The sequence below is a fragment of the Triturus cristatus genome, chromosome 4_1 (genome assembly GCF_964204655.1).
Source record: "Triturus cristatus chromosome 4_1, aTriCri1.1, whole genome shotgun sequence".
Lineage (NCBI taxonomy): Eukaryota > Metazoa > Chordata > Amphibia > Caudata > Salamandridae > Triturus > Triturus cristatus.
Window position 1 is genome coordinate 1,215,687,357 of NC_140585.1, and position 23,201 is coordinate 1,215,710,557.

The 23,201-nt window shown below is 46.0% G+C and overlaps 1 protein-coding gene across 1 annotated transcript; it reads right to left on the reverse strand.

The window, feature by feature from the left end:
• Positions 1 to 19,200: 19,200 nt before the first annotated feature.
• Positions 19,201 to 20,460, reverse strand: LOC146856428 (uncharacterized). Its single transcript, XM_085651251.1, has one exon. It carries the CDS (start codon positions 20,458 to 20,460, stop codon positions 19,201 to 19,203), a length of 1,260 nt encoding a protein of 419 aa, XP_085507377.1.
• Between the last annotated feature and the right edge of the window lie 2,741 nt (positions 20,461 to 23,201).

Genomic DNA, 23,201 nt, shown 5'->3' on the forward strand with positions numbered 1-23,201 from the left:
AACAGGCAGAACCGGACAATTGCAAATGTTGCCTCTTGTCTCTTCGATTACATCCTTTTCAATCAAGTCATAGATGATCGCTAACAACGCTTTCTCACCTTCATTAGAGATCTTGTACTGGGGAATGCGTGGCAATTTAACATTGGCTTTCAGAGTGACCACATATGGCGGGATTTCCAAGAGACCCACATCGTTAGGACCAGTAGCCCAAAGGACATCCGGAAGAGACGACAATTCAGCTGGCAGTTTATTCTTCGACAAATACATTGGAGAAGTCACTTCCCTACCCAGTGTAAGTTGTACTCCCGAGGGGGAACAATATAATGTCGCATGTAATCTCTTTAACAAATCCAATCCTAACAGATTTTCGCCACATCCTGTCGTTAGGATAAGGGGTGCTTTCAGCTCACAAGGTCCAACAGAAAGGGGCATAGGACTAGAGATCGGGTTCCTAACCGGGGCGCCAGAAAAACCTACTGAAACATTCATTTCGCCAGACAAAGGCGCGCCAGGGAGTTTTGAGTGCATAATTGAACTCTTTGCAGCACCAGTATCCAACAGAAAAGGCTCTGACACACCCGCTGTAGTCACCTTAACATACGGTCCACTCTGATCCACTGGCACTGAAACAACTCCCTCTCTTTGTCTACGGCTGTCCTAGTAATCATTACCTTCCGCATTTCCATCTTCTGCATAATAGTCGTTATTATAGTACTGAGCTGTCCCACCAGTTACATTGGCCTGCTGATCAAAACTGTTCATCGTATTTTGAGGCGGAAGAGGACGCGCGTTCTGGGGAACATTCCCACGCCCTCTACCCCTAGGAGCTTGCTGACCACCTCTACCTCTCGCGCCATAAGCATTATTCGTGCGCTGCAACAATATAGGACAACTATACTTAAAATGACCTTCTTGTTTTCAATACGAACACTGATTGGGACCCACAGGAACACGCGGTTGGGAATACCCAAACCTTTGCATGTTACTCTGAAACTGTTGGGGTTGTTGATAGTTACTCTGATTTTGCTTATAGTTATTCTGATCCCCACGTGGCGAGTAAGCCTGCTGTAAAAGAACCTTTGTCTTTAATTCTTTTGTTTTCTTGTCTGCTCTATCCTTCTCATCTTTATCCCTATTTTCGTAATACTGTGCAGTAGCCAGTATTTGCGCTGATGAAGAAATAGCCTAAGAACTCTCTGAATCTTTTAATTTCTTACACAACTCGGGGAGCAAATTATGCACAAATTTATCAACAAATAACCGTTGACCACCTTCCGTACTCATGTCTTGACCACTGTGGTCGATAAATGTTTCTTCAAACCTGGTAAAGAAATCAGACACTGTTTCGTCTTTCTTTTGTTTGCATGCGGATAATTTATCCCAATTCACACGCATCGCCGGCATTAAAGTCTTCATGTAGGTAATAATTCTACCAGGGAGCTCTGCTATTAAGGGCTCAGGTTTCGCACCACCAACTTGTCTAGTGTCTGTAGCAATGATATTAGCCCATGTGCCCCCTAGTTCTGCAGCATGATCTGTATTACGAATCAATCCCCACAAAGGCTGCGGAACAACATTCCCGAACAACATATCAATGTCAGCTAAATTCATAACACACGATTCTGCGGTTTGTGATAACTCCTTATAATATCCTGCAGGGTTTTTACGGGGGTCAGGCAATGTCTGCTTAAGCGCTATCACTTCACCTCACTTCCATGGCACGTGTACCCAAACACGCTGAAAATGTGGCAGAACAGGTGGATTAGCATTTGCATCACCAGGTCTCCAAACTGGAGGAACCTCACGCATCGGATATTGGCGCGCTTTTCCCTTTTTCCCTACAGGGAACTCCTGTTCGAACAACGACTGATGACAATCCCCATTCCTGAAGGACAACAATGTCGCAACTGCTCTATCAACATCGCGTCCCACAATCGTGCCTTTCTCAAAATCGAACCGTACATGACACAACTCCTGCGGGCTTGAATCTAGACCATGATCTTCCAATTCCTCACAGAGGAATTCACACATTTTCTCGAAAACGTATCTCTGTTTTGGTGCTTCCCACTGATGAAAAACATTTACAACAGATTCCACATCATATCTTGAAGGAAAAACAACCCATCTATGTGCCATGCGGTCTAATACTTCTTTCTCTTCAGAACCTGGCAGCTGACTATGCAACTGCGTACGTTGTGAACTAGGGGTCGTACTAGATGACCCGAAGAGAGGTGACATAACACTAGTGACCGCACTAGCTATTCGTTGTGGTGTAGAAGGAGAAGTTGAGGCAAGAACAGGGGGAAAGACGGGTGCAGATACAGGTACAGGGGTCGTATCGGGAAGAGCGCCGAGGGAGGCAGCTGATGTACTAGGTAAAGTCGCAGGGAGCGCAGAAGAGATAGGCAGTGAAACCGACGGCCCTTGAGAGGGCTGAGTCGTAGGCATAGGAGCCGGCTGAGGGGGAGCTGGCGGCTGCGGGAAGGCTTGTGGCAAATTAACTAGAGGCTGTACATTTAAAGGCTGCGGAGGTGCTGTAGCACTCTGAACATACGGGGGTGGTGAACTCAGCAAATGTGACATTAGGGGATCTTTCTCCTTTTCTTTTGACGCATCTTGCTGAAGGGGCGGCAAAGCTGGGTAGCATTTATCAATCACTAGTTTACGTTGCCTGTGCAGCTGCTCATTCATTTGTTCTTCTTCATTATCTTTAAACTGTAAGGCTGCTTGCATTATCGACATACCTTTCTCTCTTTTATTTTTCTTCGCTAGTTTAATTTCTTTCTGTTTGGCTTCCTTTCGCCATAGGCGGACAGAATCAAACATCGCCGGCCGGGCTTTCTTTTTAACTAATTTAACTTCTAGGTTATCCAGGATTTCTGTGTCGAAACTACCATTTTGGGGCCATTTTAAAACACCATCCTTCCTGGTGTATCGGATCCATACTTCATTATACGCAATGGGGCCCACGCCATGTTTCACATAAAGCTCATACGTTGGAGTTCCAATTGGAGGAACCGGACACGAATCCTCTAATCGGGAGTCCCTATTACAACCCAAACAAAACAAATTTCCACATATACTAGAACCAGGCATCTTCGCTCACTAGTCTAGTTTCAAACTTCAAAGGATTATCGAATACGATAGTCTCGTGAATACACGAGTCCTTCGGCTTTGGCACTTGCAAGTTCCAAATCAAAGCGATCCCGAAGGGATACCAGACCAAACTAAGGACTGGGAGACGCTCCACTTATACTTAACTGAGGTATCGATGACGTCACCAGAAGACTCGTTAAATCGTTTCGCTCTACCAAATCATCAAGGGTCCAAAACAGGGCGATAGTCAGGGCAGCAGTCCTTTGTAGCCGTCGTGACGCAGAGAACCTCGCAGCAAAGACTTTCAGACCACGTCGACATGTAGGGGTCGATGAAGTGGCGGCCTTCCTCCAGAATTTTCACACGAAGCTCCTCACGAACCTCTGGCTTGGACCGGTACCGCTGAAATCGCCCCACAATGGGCGCCAACTGAAGTACTGGGTTTTTCAGAACCAACCCAGCGGTGCCAGGGGACACACCCGAAGACTTCGAGTTCTTCCTGTTTCGGACCACAGAAACACAGAGTCTTCTAGGTGAAGTCAAAGATCGTATTTATTAGCTGCAGACCAATCACAGGTATCCGAGAAGTACAACACGATGTATGTTCTCAGGAGACTGCTCCTAACCAAAAACCAGTAGGACCACCTGAGTTCTGGGGTACTTTCTTTCAATGGAAAATTATTTAAAAAAAAGGTTTGCAGCAGTTACATTCTGGTTGTGTGTGTAAAAATATTTTGAGGTGACTTGTTATGTCTTAGACTGTGAATCTTTGTGCAAGTTTTGTGTGGGCCTATGTTAATGGTTTACAATTTTAAAACAGTGGAAGCCAGTGCAGAAGGTTTGGTTTGGGAAACCTTATGTGTATTTACATTAAGTATCAAAGGCAGCACAAACAGTTGCCTTACGGACTGGCAGTAGGCTATCAAGGAGGGTTTTTGGGTAGACCTACATAATCCAAACAGATATTTACCACTGTGGCACCCAATACCGAAGTATAGTTCTTGACAGATAGTAGAGAAAGCAGCGATCTGAGCCTGTTAATCTGGTGAAAAGAGCTTCCAACCACAGAATTCACTTGGGTACTGTTAGAACTGGGGGTCTCTAGTTGGCAGAGGTAGGTACCTTTGACCAAATAGGGACCCTTGCTTCTAGTCAGGGTAAGGGGTTACACACCTAAAATATCCCCTGCTCACCCCCTTGGTAGCTTGGCACTAGCAGACAGGCTTATCTCAGAGGCAGTATGTAAAGCATTCGTGAACACATACAGTAATCCAGTGACAACACTACAGATGGGCATGTAGTGAGTTCTTCCTGAATATGCACATACATTGTTAAGTTAGCATAACCACGTTAGATGTTAGAATGCCATCTTTCTGCTTTTGCACACGACACTGCGTTTACATGTTATTTCTTAAATAAACTGCTGACTCGAGACTTGCTTCACATGAGAGCAATCTGTTGTTACCATCCCAAGCTCTGCGCAGCGACCTTGGTCTGTACATGGTGTGACAAACAGTCTGGATTATTACACAATGCATGTTTTCCACTCTAGGTTGATCGACCCACTATTTAGCCATAACACACGCGCAGCTGCACATACCTGAAAGTTGGTGCTTTTAATATCACAGACATCATGTTTATTATTCAGACCGAAGACGAGCCTTCCTGCGAGAAGACTCCTGATGCTCCTGTGATGTGATTTCACTAAGCTGATCTTTGAGGTATGGGGTCCCCTATTCAAGCCTAAGAGACCTTCTATTAGCATAATAATAATATTAGCTTCTTAGTAAAGGGAAGGTGGTAGTATCCACTGTCATTATAATATGATTACCCCGTTTATATTCTATGGTATTGTAACTATGTTGCTGGTTTTGATATTAATCATTTGTCTGCTGGTATTAGCCAAAGTACTGCATCTTAGGACACGTGGTCTATAAAAATAAACTCTTTTTATTTACACCGTGTCTCTGTTGATTATTGTTGTGGACTGATGTGAGAATAATATACGAACAGGTATTTCCGATTCCCACCATTCCTGAGAGTACACTGAGTCGCTTGTTCTGGGTTGTCTATTCATTGGGATCTCTGAGCTAAATCTTGGATAACGAATGGGACACTTATGCTAGCCGGATACTGGGTTCTGGGTTCTGAGGTGAGTTTCTGGTACACCACAATTCACTGAGGTCCTGGGGTTCTAAGCATAGTTCTGTGTATAAGCAGAATCCCTGCAACATGGCGCACCTAACGTTTGGTCTATGAGTTGAAACGCCTTAGTAGTGCTTACATTTAGTCCACAGCACCCTCATTCTTGTTTCCGGATAACAAGTCTGACGGATTTTAAACCTACCTAGTTCTATTGATATAGGTTCCTTCAAGCTTGATTATTAAAAAGGTTATTGAACCCTTGTGCTACTAAATACTTGAAGTGTAGCTTGTCCTTATGGCGATAAATATTGCGGCGCATAGCCGTGCGGCACTGAAACGTCACTTGACGCAATATGGAGTGCCGGACGCGGGCATGGACGTCATCTTTGTGGTGGGAGCCGATGCGGCTCACCCCTTTGAGTTATTCTACTCTTGGGTGACGATTCCGGCAGTCAGTGGTAATGATAACACATTTCATTCTTACACGGCCACTGCCGTGCCTGCCGCCTATGCACCGTATAGGACACAGGAGATACCAATATCTGCTTGGCAACATCAGATTTGGTTTAATGGCGCCCTCCCCCATGTGGTTATACCGCCGAGAATGGGCCCTTTATCAATTGCGGGGGCCACTTGGCCGGTACTAGCCGGATTTACGCCTCATCCCTGTTACCTCACGGTGACGGTGGATGAATTGCGTGTACTACACACTGCCCTTATAACAGTATATAGGGCGTTAGTGCAGTATGTGTCACGCACTGTACAGGCGGGGGCGCCTGTTAGTGCGGGACAACCTAGTGATCGTCACGCGGTGGTCATTAGTCCTGTTATGGTTAATTCTGTTATGGGCAAGCGTCCCCCCACAAGGGATGATTATCCCTTTTGGCTGGCTGAAAAATTTGACCAAATAGAGGCGGTTTATCCGCATACAACTCCTGTGGAGAAACACAGGATCCTCACCATTAGTTTGCCTAAAGATTTAGTTCCCCATATGGATGATTGTGTGTCCTGGGGTAAGATTTTTGCTGCAACGTACGCGCAGTGCTTTGGCACTCCGTCTATGTTACAGCTGCCCTCCATTATTAAACAGGTTCAAGAGGACCATGGAGCGGAGTCTGCGATAGAATTGGGGATGCGGCTCCTCGGAGATTTTGGCCTGGTGGCTACCATGATAATGGGAAACCTTAAGGGTGATGCGTTGCACTTTCAGGTTCGTAATGAACTGAAGAAAGTTGCTGAAGAGGACAAACCGCAGGAATTTGCAAAAATAATCTCTGAGGCATATCGAGATTTGGGTCGTAGCTCTTTAGGAGTTAAGCCCGTGATCAAAAATCCCGATTCTAAGCAGCAAGGTAAGGCAGAAACTCCTGGTAAGGATGGCCGGCCAGCTTTTCAAAAACAAAATTGGCGGTCAAAACAACAGGGAAAGCAGCAGCAGAAACAGGGCTCTCGGCCTGCCTCTCCCGTACAGTCAAGTAGTGAACGCACTTATGATCTTCGCGATCGTGCTACTATTAAGTCTCCTGATAGATTTCAGGTTTCTGAACCGCGTTCTCCTCGTTCTTCACAGGAAACATCGGCTACACAGTCCGGTGGCGGAGGCGGTGGCAAAGGTCGGGGTGCTCCACAACAGCGTGACCAACCTCGACAGACTGAGGGAAAAGGCAAGCAGGACGAATTTGCTCGACAAAGACCCCCGTTTCAGAAGAAGAAAGTGGCGGCTCTGACGGCAAAGTATGCCTCAGATAGTGCGGACACAGCTTCGGAACAGGACATGGGCGCTGACGCTACTGGACAGCGCGGCGGAAATTACCATAGTCCGTCAAGCTCTGCGTCCATTTCTGGCGGTGACAGCAACTGATGTATTGGTTACTGTTGAAACAGCTGACACCAGAGTGGCTCCCCCTGACAGACTTTATGAAATAGTCTTATTAATAGAGGGTGACATACAACGTACTATAAAAGGGATTTTTTGGGATAATCTGACCACCACCTATGATATCCTCCTAGCGGAGGCAGATTGGCCCCCAGCCTTCATTTTGGAAGCTCCTAAAGGGGAGGAGAAAATCCTCCCGTCCTTTGCGCACACAGTGCCTAAGGACCAGGCTGAAATGTACGCTGGAGAGTGGGCGTGGGTGTATCGTACTCAGGTGGGTTGGGACCGATTGTCCCCCTGCCATGAGATTCCATTACGGTCTATGCCCCAGCCTCAGCCCCAATATCCCATGCGTCGTGAAGCTAGACCCCACGTCGCGGCGATCCTTGAACAATTGGAATATCAGGGTGTGATTGAAACTTGTGTGTCCCCTATGAATAACCCTTTATTCACTGTAGCGAAGCCTGACGGCTCGTACCGTTTAGTTTTGGATTACCGCCACCTAAACTCCCATTGCCGGACCTGCGCGGTACAAAATACACATAGCTCGGCTCTAGTCGACAGTCTCGTGCGTAAAAGATTTAAAACGACACTTGACATTTCCAATGGCTTTTTTAGCCATAACCTGTCCACACTGAGTAGCCAGTGGACAGCGTTTACTTCGGGCGGAAAACAAAAACAGTTTACCAGATTAGCCATGGGGTATAAAAATAGCCCTGGCGTCTTTTCCGCTCGAGTGGTTTCTCTCTTAGAAAGAATAGACCCCGAGGCATACTCCTATGTTGACGATATCTACCTCACGGATGATGAGCTGTTGCCACATCTGTCTCGAGTCGACAATATTATAGTGAGTTTTGCTGACTATGGCTACAAATTCAATTTTGCGAAGTCTCACATCGCGGAATATACGGTGTTGTTTTTGGGCTACGAGCTCAATAATGAAGGAAAGGGGTTAGCTCCCCACTTTCTGGAGAAGTGCGCATGCTTGAGTGCGCCTACGACACTAAAGAAATTACAATCTTTGCTGGGCTTTCTGAATTTCGGCCGTACGTACATTCCTGATTATGCCCAGCGTATCAAGCCACTTTACGCCTTGGTACAACCTACATTTTCGAAGTCTAGCTGGCAGCTGGAACATTCTAAAATTTTACAGTCTTTACAGGCTGACCTTCTTGCTTCACAATATTTGCTGACACGTGATAACCGCACTAACCTGGTAATACGAATAGTGCCAGGCGCCGTGGGTTTCACGTATTTGACGTTTAATGAGGGCGATACCGTCCCCATTGCGTACAAATCCCACTTGTACACCTCTGCTGAATTACGTTTTTCCGCGGTCGAAAAAGTTCTGACTGCTGTACAGATGGCGATCCTTAAAGAACGCGCACTGTCACATGGGAAACAGATTCTGGTTGTAACACCCTATCCTGCCTTAGAAGCAGTGACAAAGGCAAGTGTACCAAATTCTAAAGCTTTGCATCCTCGGTGGATACAATGGGCCACAACACTGACGTCGCCAGACGTCACCTACATCTTTGATGCCTCATTACAGACTCAAGAGTTCTTGCAGTATGAATTCGTTCATCCGGCACCTCTGTCTTTGCGCCCGCTCGAAGAATACCATTGTGTCATATACACTGACGGGTCTGCGCAGCCCGCGATTGGATCGAAGCACGCTTACTCAGCGGCTTGCGCTATTGTCGTAGGTACATTCGTAAATGGTGAATTCCAATCTGATGCAGTGCATACGCAGTCATTGGGTGATTGTACCGCGCAATTGGCGGAGCTCCGGGCTCTAGTGCTTGCACTGGAGTTTGCTGATCCCCGGGTCACTACTCTTATAGTGAGTGACTCCTTCTACTGTGTCCAGTCCTATAATGACAATTTACATTTCTGGTCTCAGAATGATTATCGAGACACAAAAGGTAGCACAATTAAGCATAAAACGCTTTGGGTTCGAGTGGCAGACTTTAAAGACCGTCTCCCTCTCGTGAATGTTATTCACACTCTTGGTCACCAAAGACTTGGTGTCCATGCTGTCGGCAACAGCTTGGCTGACGAGGCAGCAAAAACAGCAGTGGCTACATACTTAGTGGCAGCAGTTACCAGATCAAAAAGTAAGATTGATGATGACATCTTGGCAGCTATTGCTGCTACAGAAAAGGGAGGCGATTACCCGAAGGGTTTTCCTTCTCGTTACATTTACCATTTAAGTCCTGATAATGTCCCATTAGTGAGGATTAACGACGTTGGTGACAGAATTATTCCCAACGCGGACTGCAGGCCAGCACTGATCTTGGCTGCACATGAGGGGTTGGCGTCTGCCCACGCCGGTGTGTCAGCTACAATATCTCTGCTACAACAACGTTACTGGTGGTTTGGTTTATATAAACAAGCGCGTGCTTATGTTCTTGATTGTGACATTTGCCAACAGATTAAACCTTCTACTGTTGCGCGGCCACCACAGACACAGCTGTACATCTCTAATAAGCCATTTGGTTGTGTTTATTTAGATCACTGCGGTCCTTTTTCCTCTGATACTGCGTACAAGTACATCTTGGTTGCAGTGGATTCGTGCACACGTTTTCTATGGGTATGGCCACAAAGGAGTGCTGACTCGCGGACTGTCATCAGGGATTTGCGTGTCTTTGTGGGAACTTTTGCGTGTGGTACCTTCCATTCTGATCAGGGCCCTGCGTTCGCCTCTAAGGCTTACAAGGAGGCTATGAGAAATTTGGGGGTCCTAGTCAAATTTTCGTCCCCCTTCCGACCTGAGGGTAATAGTGTGGTGGAGCGAATGAACCGTGACTTAAAGCAATCATTGACAGCACGTGTTTTAGGCACAGGCCGGAACTGGCTAGCCCATTTGTATAACGTCCAACGTGCACTTAATAATCTCCCTAGAAGGTCTCTGGGTGGGCGGACCCCATACATGATGCTCTTCGGAATCAGAATGTTTGTCCCAGACCTTGATGGTCTAGACATGGCGGCGTCGACCGCACCCTTTGACGTAGATGATCACTGTGCTGTTTTGCAGACTCTACAAGAAGCCAGAGACACTCTTTCGAAGGAACATTTGCCCTCCACATCTGAAGCTGAAGTTCAGGTTCCGGTAGTCGGCTGGCTACCCCGAGTTGGAGACCTGGTCCGTGAGAAGGTGGAGAACAAGAAGGAGTTTGGCCCCTCTTATCGTGCACCAGTTCCAGTGCTTGGAGTGCAGGGTACAAGGACAGTCGTTTTACCTCCACTTCCTGGTCGCAAAGAAAACAGGTACATCTCTATTGACAATGTCAAACTTCAGCGAGTGGCCGATACTTCTTAGTATGACTCCAGCAGTTTCCTGCCAGACGTTGCAAAGAAATTCAATGTTGGCTCTTGCTTCTAACACCTTGCCTGAGGTTGCCATCGAGATGCAATCTGTTACTGATCCCTTGTTGATACCATCGGCTGGTGGTTTGCCCGAAGAGACTGAGTATGCTTATCCTACACGTGGTCCCTCGCCTGTTTTACAATCTACAGCACTTGGCCAGTCCCGTTTTTCCTTTGACACTAACTCGTTACCCTCAAGCCCCCCATCAAACATTGCTGTTTTTTTCAGCTGGTTTAAGAGACATTTTTTGATTACCCCTTGGACATACATCTGGTTGATGCTTTTTACTATTTTTTTGTTTATGTCAATTGGATTTGTAATAGTTTTTTTCCGTCTTGTGGATGGCCACTATCTGAGTGAGAGATCGACAATTAGACTTATCAATGGAACTTTGGCCCCCCACTCCTCGTCCCACATCATGAAAAGGGACCAGACTTTTGTGAATATTACTGCCTGGCCCGTCTTGGATGGAATCGCATGGGATGCGGTTAAATTCCAAATTCATGGGCCTACAGAGGTCATTAATGTACCTAATGTATTTCGTGTTTCTATGGGTGATGTGGTTAGGCAGAACATACGTTCTGATGATTGGGATGTACACGCCATTGAATCACTGTTTTCTGATTTGAAATATTATGCCGCTTTTGATGCTGAAGATTTATATGAAAATGCGGCTAATTATGCGGAACAGTATTGTTTTCAACATTATGGCAATCACTTCCTGCATAAAGCAAATACATTTAGAAATTTTGTAAATTTTACCCAATGGGAACACTGTCCTACTCCCGCATTCGGAAGTTCACAAACACTAGTTAACAAGTATTCTTATTTTACCGATTTCAGTGTTTCCAACCCGGCAGCGTTTTATTTTAAGGTGCTGCCTGAGTCTGCCGCAAAGGTTCGACTGACACACACAAAGTTGCTTTATTCCAAGTCCTTTATGGACGAGTTGTCAATCAAAGGTTATGATCTATGGAAGGCTACTATTGATCTAAAATCGGTTTGGGGTTCCAGACCGTGGCAGGTTCAGGGTACAGAGGCTTTACATCGTGCCTGTCTTATACCAAATCATATTTTGTTTCTAAATTCATCTATCTTCCAGACCACCTGTTTTGGATTGGCTACTTCTAAACAATTAAAGTCCCCTTCAGTGCCGGATTTGGGCGCTTATCCCAATTGGGATAACCACACAGATCTATCCCTTACTGCTTTGCAATCCTTAGTTTCAAATACATCTTTTAATATTTCGAAATTTAATAGTGAGGGTTGGTTAGTTTGGCAAAGCAGTTCAGACACCTGTCAACGTCGTTTTCTGGGACTGAAACCGGGGTATACTCGGGAACGCGTAGACCCTCGGTTTGAGTCGTCACATACTGTAACTACATACTCTGTGGGCAAGTTATGTCAATCTTGGCTGCGACATTCCACCTTGGCGTCTGTCAAAGTTCATTTATCACAATTACATGACAAAATAGATTTGAATGATTTTGTTAAGGGTCCTGTGGGTGGCAGGACCAAAAGGTGGGCGTATGCTATTTATAACGAAGTCTGGAAGTTGTCGCAGATTGAGGCGGCTTCCAGATTGAGAGCTATTGACCAAGCAAACATGGAGAAGGTTTTAGCCGTTATAGATAATAGCATTAGCACTCTCTCTTCTAGGATTTATACATTAGATAATATTGTTTCTTCTGTTGTTGATATTGTGCATGATGATATGTCTGTGTTATATCATGGTCAAAACCAGTTGCGTTCTGTTATGCAGTTTGCATGGACATTGCAGACGTTAAAGGCAGGGAGAGTCCCTTGGGACTATCTGAACACTACATCGTTATTCCTTCCCTTTAACCTTACTGACAAGCAGCGATTTATGTCCATGAAGGATGCTACATATTCATTGTTACATATTGAAAAGTTAGAACCGTTGCCTTTTTCTGTCGCGGAGATCAATTCAGCTACGTGGTTAGTACACGGATTGATAACTCTCCCTTTCGCACTTTTTAAGTTTTCGTCTTGTATGAAACATTATGCTTTGGGTAGATATGAACCGCTGGGTACCGCTTTCATACATGAGGTTTGGTCCCTCCCCTTTACGTATAGATGTACGAGGGATGGAACTGAGGTTTATTTGAAAGGCGAGGAATGTACCACGACACCAGACCATTCCTTGGTATGTAGGCACATACAGTTACACGGCACATGCAATGTACAAGCACCGAACTTGGCCTGCGTCCTACGAGGTATCCCAGTGCCTGTGATTACGCCTTCTTTCACGCTGCTTGCAAACGGTAGTTATTTAATTTTGAATAATGAAGCTTGCTGCGGGATGTTAGTGGGAATCCCGTACATAGTAACTGTCTCGCAGAAAGTTGTCTGCTGCAATAATGTTCTCTTTCCACCCCCGCAGGGGCGGCTGGATGTTTCTATCTGGCCTTCGATTCCAACCTTGAAAGCAGAGTTCAACAAGTTGAGCAGAATAAGAGCTCTATTGTCCCAAAAAGAGGTGCCATTGACTTCCTCTCGTGAAACATTTGTCCTTCACGTTGCTAATACGCGCACTGAGGTACAGGCGCTTCTGAATACTGACCTCCCCCTACATTTCGGCACTTTGATCCAAACTATTTTTAATGCCTCGTCCACGACCGGCCTGGCTCATTTTTTTAAACTTGTGGGCTCGGGTCTCGTGACCTCTTTCAAAACTATTTTTGGTGTGATTCCGGCATTTTTTCATTCACTTTTCTCGAGCATCTTTGGAGGTGTTCCGCTGCTTCTGGCGCTGGTGGCAGGTGTGCTGCTTTTACTTTTCATACTACGGAATGGCTGCTCCTTCTGTGCCACACGAGCGCCTGTCCCGCCTGCATCTTCTTCGTGATAGGATGCTTGACTTTTATGGAACTCTGCCGTTGGTGACCTTAAGCCTGGCATATGGATATCCTTCAGGTATTCCTACTTCACCTGCGTGCAGCCTGTATTTCACTGCCTGGATTGTCCCTTTGAATGGCCTTTGGATTTGTGCTTGACCAACCTGGTGTCTCCGGTGCCGGATTTCGATCGACTGATGAGGCCCTTAGTGTCTCACGAGTTGGCCTGTTCTGGTGTCCGGATTATGGCCTGTGGTGCGGCGCATGGTATCCTGGGTAGTTGGGACATCTCAACAGCTGCCTACAACTTCTTGGCTATGAGCTATTTGGAGGAACATTCCGGGTGCCCTCTGATCGTGCTAGAGGCTCCGATGGTTGAAGAACACGTATGTTCCTTTTCGTTGATGGATTGGATGGCTGAGACTTTCAGTGGACCTGCAAACGATTTTTTGTTGGAAGCAGTGGCCACATATGCTGCCTATACATTCATGGATTAACTGGACAGTCGTCCTTTGCGCCTGTGCTACTGGACAGCACCCTAGCGCAACATTTCTTCTTTTCTTTCTCTTTTTTTCCTGATGGTCGTTTTGAGTTTTTTTTTTACTTCCATTTTTTTATTAAACAACACTGGTTTATATTTTTGTAGTTTCGGACTTTGGCGCATTCTGAAACTCTGCATTGGTTACGCCTTGTTCTGCTCTGACGACACTGAACTCTGCGTTCTCTCTTTTCTTGCCTATTAAATAGTGCTTCGATCAAGGGGGCGTGTAGTGAGTTCTTCCTGAATATGCACATACATTGTTAAGTTAGCATAACCACGTTAGATGTTAGAATGCCATCTTTCTGCTTTTGCACACGACACTGCGTTTACATGTTATTTCTTAAATAAACTGCTGACTCGAGACTTGCTTCACACAAGAGCAATCTGTTGTTACCATCCCAAGCTCTGCGCAGCGACCTTGGTCTGTACATGGTGTGACAAACAGTCTGGATTATTACACAATGCATGTTTTCCACTCTAGGTTGATCGACCCACTATTTAGCCATAACACACGCGCAGCTGCACATACCTGAAAGTTGGTGCTTTTAATATCACAGACATCATGTTTATTATTCAGACCGAAGACGAGCCTTCCTGCGAGAAGACTCCTGATGCTCCTGTGATGTGATTTCACTAAGCTGATCTTTGAGGTATGGGGTCCCCTATTCAAGCCTAAGAGACCTTCTATTAGCATAATAATAATATTAGCTTCTTAGTAAAGGGAAGGTGGTAGTATCCACTGTCATTATAATATGATTACCCCGTTTATATTCTATGGTATTGTAACTATGTTGCTGGTTTTGATATTAATCATTTGTCTGCTGGTATTAGCCAAAGTACTGCATCTTAGGACACGTGGTCTATAAAAATAAACTCTTTTTATTTACACCGTGTCTCTGTTGATTATTGTTGTGGACTGATGTGAGAATAATATACGAACAGGTATTTCCGATTCCCACCATTCCTGAGAGTACACTGAGTCGCTTGTTCTGGGTTGTCTATTCATTGGGATCTCTGAGCTAAATCTTGGATAACGAATGGGACACTTATGCTAGCCGGATACTGGGTTCTGGGTTCTGAGGTGAGTTTCTGGTACACCACAATTCACTGAGGTCCTGGGGTTCTAAGCATAGTTCTGTGTATAAGCAGAATCCCTGCAACAGGCACACACAGGTTTTTATATAAAAAATAAGTATTCTTTATATAGACTTATCACAAGACCACAAACGACAAAAATCCACAATACTGAACTTTAAAAATGGTAGAAATAGCTTAGTTCTCTTAAGATGGTAAATGCGACACTTTAAGTTCAATGTACCTTTGTATGCCTAACGCTATACAACGAAAGTGTTGCAGGGAAGGTGATGCGTCGGTTCCTTACACGCAAGAACGGTGATGCGTCGGTTCTCTACTGCTGCGTAGGGGAAGGTGATGCATCGGTTCTTCTCTGCATGGGGAGGTGATCCGTCTGTTTCTTACTGCGCTTCCGTGGCGGTGCGACCCGCTATGGCGCGATGCGATGAAGATCCGGTGCAATGAAACAAAATGGCATCTTCTTCTTGGTGCTACAATGATGCGTGTACGCCTGACGGCCGTGCGGCGACTCAACGAATCTTCTGAGCCGCGACAAACCCTGCGACACGCTTCTCTGGTGATGCGATGACGTCTGCTGCGATGGCGACACTCTTCTCCAGGGATGTGGGGCGCCTCGGTGAGGTGATGCAACAGCGGCAGCACGTTTTCTCAGTGATGCGATGACAGCGGCTCCAACAGCGACACTCTTCTCCAGTGATGCGACGGCATCTGCTGCGACGGCGACACTCTTCTCCGGTGATGAGAGGCGCTTCGGGTGATGCGATGGCGACAGCGGCAGCTCGATTCTCCAGTGATGCAACGGCGTCTGCTGCGATGGCGACACTCTTCTCTGGTGATGCGACGACAACGGCTGCAGCAGCGACATGCTTCTCGTCTTGAGTTGCGCTTCCATCTCCCAGCGACACGCAGTCTCTCAGAAGGCCTAGCTCAACAGCAGGCACTTCAATTTCCAGCAAGGGAAGGCAGGGGTGCTGGTTGGTGAATTCTGTTGTCCCTGAGACTTCACCAGGAGGCAAGCTCTATCTCAAGCCCTTGGAGATCCTTTACAAGTTGATTTGAAAAGCACAAAGTTATTTTCTCCTTTCTTTGGCAGTCAGGCAACCACTGCAGGCCAATCCTCCAAACAGCCCTCAGCTTAGGGATAGTCTCTTCCTCAGTTTCTCTGGTTCCTCTCCTCAGCAAAGACTCTTCTTGTTTCCCAAAGTGATCTAAAGTTCTGGGGTCTGGGTCCCCTCTTTTATACTCATTTTCCCTTTGTTCTATGAAGGCAGAGAGGCCTTTGCCTAGTCCAAACCAGTTCTGGTCAGTCCTGGAGCACTTTGTTGACAAGACTCCTTCTTTCCTTTCACAGTGTAGGCCAGGGACATCAGACGCACCACAGGAGGTGGAGCCAGCATTGTGGAGGGAAGGCACAGCCCTATTCAGCTCCCAGGTGCAACTCCTCCCACCCATCTACATGCAGATCTCTCTAGTCATCCCTGTGCTGACTCACCCTGTCTCCTGGAATCCCCCAGCCCCTGCCACTCAAACTCCAGACATGGAATACACAACCTAGCAGAGGCAGGCTTGGAGAGTTAGGCAAGAAAATACCTACTTTCTAAAAGTGGTATTTTCAAACACAGAATGTTAAAACCAACTGCACTAAAAGATGTATTTTATCATTCTGAGTTCAGGCATACTAAACTCGAACTTTTACCTAGTTCCCTGAGTCAGTTAGGATTATAAGATGTAATACTCAAACTGCCCATTCTGGCCTATGGGGAACTGGAAACCTTGCAATAGCGAAAAACGAAAATGGCTGTAATTCACTAATTGGACATGCCACACACACCAGGGCATGTCCTACCTTATACTTACAATGCAACCTGCCCTTGGACCTACCATAGGGGTGTCTGATATGAAGAAAAGGGAAGGTTAGGGACTGGCAAGTGGGCGCACTTGGCCAGTCAACATGACAGTACCAGACTGCATACAGGCTCTGCAATGGCAGACCTTAGACATACTTTACAGGCTGCTTCTGCAGAAGGCACAACCAGTGCTGCAAGCCCACCAGCAGCATTTGATTTACAAGCTCTGAGCACACTCAGTGCACTGTACTAGGGTCTGACAGGTAAACCAAACCAGCCAATAATGGAGTCCCTAATCCGTACATCAATTTACCATAGGAAGCACTTGCACTGTGGCACTGAATAGTAGTGGCACAGTGCCCAAAGCATTTAAAAGCAGCAAAAACACATGAGGCAACAGCAAAAAATGGAAGGGAGACCCACACCAATGGTGCCAGGTCTAACAGGTACTAAAGAATTTTACAAGTGCAGAACCACAGATTTTCAACCTTAGCCCAATGAGTTCATTTGAACATCAAAGATGTTGGTTATTTCAGTGATAATGATGAAGCTCGACCTTTCTTGCTATATAAAATAAGCCTGGTCTTAGATTGGTTGAGCTGAAAAAACAGCTATCATCCAATCTGGACATATCTTTAGGATGGCCCGCAGATCAATGCCAGGCCACAGAGAGAGGCTAATACAAACCTGTGTTTAATCCACACAGGATTCGAGGTCCTCACAAAGTTGAGAAGGGAATGTAAATCAACATTACATAGTGCTTGCAAAAGGACAGCAAAGTCCTGTGGGAACCCTGCACTTGATTATACTACTACCAGGACAGAATTGGACCCAGTTTTACTTCTAGGCAAAAGACTAACCTCAACCTTTTGTGAGTGTGCTCAGGCAGAGCCTGTGTAATGTGAAAGTGCGGTAGGTGACAGCTTCTCCCCCTCAAGTCAGAGCTGGCCCATCCTGCGAACACTTATTCCTTCTTTGTCTCACTGTCTGGGAGCAATACACAGAGACTAACTGCCAGCTACACCTAGTAAGGTGACCCATGATACAGACTGCCGGCACCAAATGGCAGGGACAAGAAAATGCCAACTTTTTAAAAGTAAAAATCCAAAAGGCGCATAGTTAGCGCCCCCATTTCATTCCTTTTTCAACTTTCTAAATGTGGCATTTTCAGAATTGTGACTTAAAATCTGACTTTACCAGTAAAGAGGGTTTTAAATGATAACAGCATATTTGACTTTCCTACCTGCTCCCAATTAAAAATGATCACTTATTAAATGTAATAAGTTAACCCAAAGGAAGGTTTATACGTTGCTAAAAGATTTATTTTGCCAGGTGAAAATGGCAGTTTAAAACTGCACATAAGAGCTGCATACAGGATGCAAAGGCATGTATGAGACACGTTTAACGGCTACTTAAGTGTGTGACACAATCAGTTCTGCAGGCCCACTAGTAGCATTTAATTTACAGGTCCTGGGTACAGGTGGTTGTATTGCCTTGCCCACTTGCGTAATCTAAACTTACGCACACCACTTACTTACATAGAAACTCCAACACTCCTCTGGAGGCAAAATGAGCTTTATTAGTATCGTAGACAAGGGCAATAAGTCACTGAAGCTAGTAAGTTCTTAGGCACCAAGTGAAACAATGAATACACCACACTATATATATACAGATATGAGATCTTGAATATAGATACATATATAAACAGTTAATGTACAAAACACCTCACCAGATGCATCTGCATCGGAGTCTTCAACATCCCTGGCCAAGCACCGAAAACACCAAGTCGGGAACCCTGTAGAGACTGGGGCACAGGAAGTAATCTCTCCGGGCACCAAAGTCGTCCCGCGAGAGCGTCCACTCCAAGACTGAGTTCCTGAGCTCCACCTCACGGACACCGCTTTTTATAGTTAAATCAACACGTTCGAGAACCCTCTAGCAGGCATTCTCGCCCATCCATCCATCATAGGTGCTGGCCGCATCTCTGCGTCAGACCCACCCATACAGACCTGGCCAGATTCTGCTTGGGTGCGCCGAGGCAAAAGACATTCCTTTCCCTATTTCCGACCTTGGAGAGCCTTGCACAGCGCATCCTCGCTATGTCCTAGAGATAAGCATAGAATGCACAAAAACAGGCTCAAGGCACAAAATAACCTCACGAGGTATGTCTTGCACCAGCTCGTACTGGTTTACGTGAAAAACATGTTTGTTACTGCTGAAGTGTAACTACAGGTCAGAGCAGCACAAAATGGAAATGCAGTACAACAAAATGGAAGACCAGAGCATCACATGGAATCGAGGTCAATATGCAGTTTAGCACGTGTAACGTATAAAATGGCAAATGCAATACATTCCACCCCTTGACCCTCGATTCACCCATCATATCCCATTGGTCTAAATACTATGGATCTGGGACAAAGAAGGGAGAGAAGATTAGGAATACATTGAATACAACAGCATAATGAAATAGAAACACCAATAATCACTACGATAACACCCAGGATATAACGAAGCTGTCCAAAATTAGGTAGCCACCCAAACAACCAATCCCACCATCCTTGATCAACATTTTGGGTAACCCCTTTTACTAAATCTTTTAAAGCATTAATATGTGCATGGATAGATGTAGAATGATCAGATAAATTGAAACAACAGAGCCCATCAAAGTCCTCGCAACCGTGGTTGTGTTTCAACAACAAATAATCCACAGCTGCCCTATTCTGCAAAACAGCTTTCCTCGTTCCTTGAACATCTAATGGCAAATCAGCTAAAGCGGCAGAAGTATGATTGAGATTCTTCACAATTAAACAGGCAAGTTTAGCAATAGTTCTTGCATTATAAACGGACAGTCCTGGCACTCCTACAATGGAAATAGCCAAACTAGTATACTCTGCCCTGGAAAGCAAGTCAATGTTAGAATCACAATCCTCAGGTAATTGAACAGCAGCTCTCGGGGAGCGAATATGTGTGATAGACTGCATAGGAAAAAGCATAAGACTTAATCGTGATAAGGCACAAGGTCCTCCAGTTATATTAGCTGGTATGTAAGTGTATGAAATATTGCCACACGAAAAAAGCCATCCCTTAGATAATTTCACATGGTTAACATGGCTAGCGGCTAATACTGTATGATTACAGACCATATGATTGGTAACATTACTGCAAAAGCTATCATGTCGTGACTGATATAATGTTTGTTGATCAGTGGTCAATTGTGTGCTTTTCTCTAGTTTCAATTGGGCACACTTGCCAATTTTGGCAGCGTCACAAGTTAGTTGATAGCAAACGTCTCCAGTAGTGATGTTGTAGGTAACAATACTGGTCATGTTCCTCCAGAGATTATCTGTAACCTCCGGGCAAAAACAACAGTACTCATAAAGACTCAGATGTGTTTGAACATCAGTTTCCTCTACTACCCCATCAAAGTTAGTTTGGTTGAAGATGTGCAGAAGCACACGTGCAGGGGTAGGTACGGCAACGAGACACGTGGATATCATATCAGCTGTACTCTGAAGATTTCTCATACAGAAGTGGGAAGTGTTCAGCACATTCTCGGCCAAGTAGGTCCAGATGTTATCTGGTTGCTGCAACAATGCTGTCATCCGACTCGGGCGGTTGATCGCCTTCGGCATCCCCGGGCCCTCCTGGACCCTTCCGGACACGCCCAAACACAGACCACACAGCGCAAGCATCTCAGCGGCAAGCCATACTGTGATCTAGAAACAGAAAACAAACTGGTATAATCACTCTCGTAAATAACATTTTTCAGCAGGTACATTTTCCCACTTTTCCTGTCGGGGTCTCATGATGACAAGGATATTATCCTTTCCTTTAGCGATTAATTCTGCAGGTTCAGGAGGTTTGTTTGGGGACTCAACCCATACTTTCGCCCCTGGGTTCTTGTCAGTAGATCCGAACCCGCCCTTTCCTCGCACAGTTAGAAGGGCTGGGGCCGTCCCCTTCATGACATTTCCTCCATAAACCGGCATGATGACCATTTGGGCAACTCGGTCACCGGGTTGCACAATCAGATCATTGTCTCCACTGTTCAGCAGAATAACTTTGATCTCCCCCTGGTAATCGGCATCGACCACCCCTCCCAAAACCTGGATGCCTTTAAGGGCAAGCCCAGATCGAGGAGCGATCAGTCCGAAATGCTCTGGGGGAATTTGAACTCCAATTCCTGTCTCAATCAAGGTAATGTCTCGTGGTTGCAGTCGATAGAATTTCAGGGCATGTAAATCAAGACCAGCAGCTTCTGGTGTGGCACGATATGGAGCTAGAGCTCCGGAAGCTGTCTCCCAGTACAGAATCGTATTTGTGGCCACATGGGGCTTGATCTGCAAAGCTGGGGTCAACATGCACATCAAAGGAGTTTCTGCATTAGCAAGGGGTCGGTTGTTCAAAATTTGCAATGCATCAGACAAGTGATCCCTCCACCCCTTTAATGACCCATCAGACAACTTTTTCAACTGCTCTTTCAACAAGCCATTCATTCTCTCAATCAAACCCGCTGCCTGTGGGTAGTAGGGTATGTGATAGATCCACTCAATGTTATGCTGCACACAAAAATCTTGCACCATCTTTCCTTTAAAGTGTGACCCATTGTCACTCTGGACCTGCAAAGGAATTCCGTAATACAAAATCAACAAATTCAAAGTTTTCAGAGTGTTAGACTGGGTTGCTCTCTTACATGGAAAGGCGATGAGATAGCCAGAATAGGTATCCACCACCGTGCAGGCATACTGACATCCTCGACTCATTGGCATTGGCCCGATGAAATCAATTTGCCATATTTGCCCTGGCAACTTCCCTCTGCCTAGCTGGCCTCTCACTACCTGTGGAACCGGTCTGTGTTGGGTATGCTGACAAACGGGACAGTGAATGATCGCAGTTTTAATCAAATCTAGGGGAATATGCATCCCTCTACTTTCTGCCCACCTGCTAGTGGCTCGCTCGCCCAAGTGTCCGCTTTTCTGATGCGCCCATTTAGCCATGCCCACCATGTCAGAATCCTGCGTCGCCACCTCAGCTTCATGAATCTTCGCTTCTTGGTCTGCAAAGGAATTGCACCAACGCTCTAGTGAGTCAGTCAGGCAATGAGCATCAACATGATAAACTGTGACTGTACTCTGGGACAACAATTCCCAAATCTCCTGCCACAACTCTTTTCCCCAAACCTCTCTATTGTGAATCATCCAATTATGAGCATGCCATGTGGGAAGCCAAGTGGCTAACCCATTGGCCGTGGACCATGAATCAGTATAAATGTGACATGTACCAGGGAGCTCTTGCTTTAAAGCCTGGTAAACTGCGTACAATTCTGCAAACTGACTACTTCTTCCCTCTCCAGTAGTCGACAGCAACTTTTTGGTCACAGGATTGTATGACACCGCCTTCCAATGTCTCTTGGTCCCCACATATCTGGCTGAGCCATCTGTAAACCACACATGCTTTTTGTCCTCCGCGGACAACTCTGAGAATGGCCCGCCCCATTTCACCGGGGACTCTCGCACTTTGGGTACATCTTGCAACATTTCTGCATCTGCTACTGGAGTCTGCGCCACTTGCTCATGCAGCACTGCGGTACCTTTAGGACCCACTCGTGCTCTGTCTTGTATGTACCACTTCCACTTTATGACGCTAGCCTCCTGTGCATGCCCAATCCTGTGTGTCTTGGGTGAGCTCATCACCCATTGCATGATAGGAATTTCAGGTCTCAAAAACACATTGTGTCCCAAGGTCAATTGCTCGGTATCCACCAGAGCCCAATAACATGCCAACAACTGCTTTTCGAAAGGAGTGTACTGCTCTCCAGCATCAGGTAGTTTCTTTGTCCAAAACCCTAGGGGCACCTTCTGTCTCCCCTGTTTTTGCCACAGGCTCCAGGTCGCATACTGATCCTGGACTGTTACATTCAAATCAATGCTTCCCTCTCGTATGGGCCATAGATCCAGGGCACGCTGTATAGCCTCCTTCGCTGACTCATATGCCTGTTGCTGGGCCTCCCCCCACTCAAACTCATGCTTCTTCCGTGTAACCTTGTACAGAGGGGCCAAGATCTGACTCAAATGGGGAATGTGCTGTCTCCAAAAACCAAACAATCCAATGAAGCGCTGCGCCTCCTTCCTGTTTCGCGGCACTGCAAACTCCTTGATCTTTTGCCTTACTTGTGGCAGCACCTCTCTATGCCCCTGATGCCACTGAATACCCAAAACTTCACACTTTGGGAGGGTCCCTGCACCTTCTCTGGGTTAATCACCCACCCTTTGCTCTGCAAATGCTCTACAATTCTGTCTAGCTGAGCCTGCACCTGTTTTGGGACTCTCCTTGAAACAACACGTCATCAATATAATGACAAAGCTGTACTCCA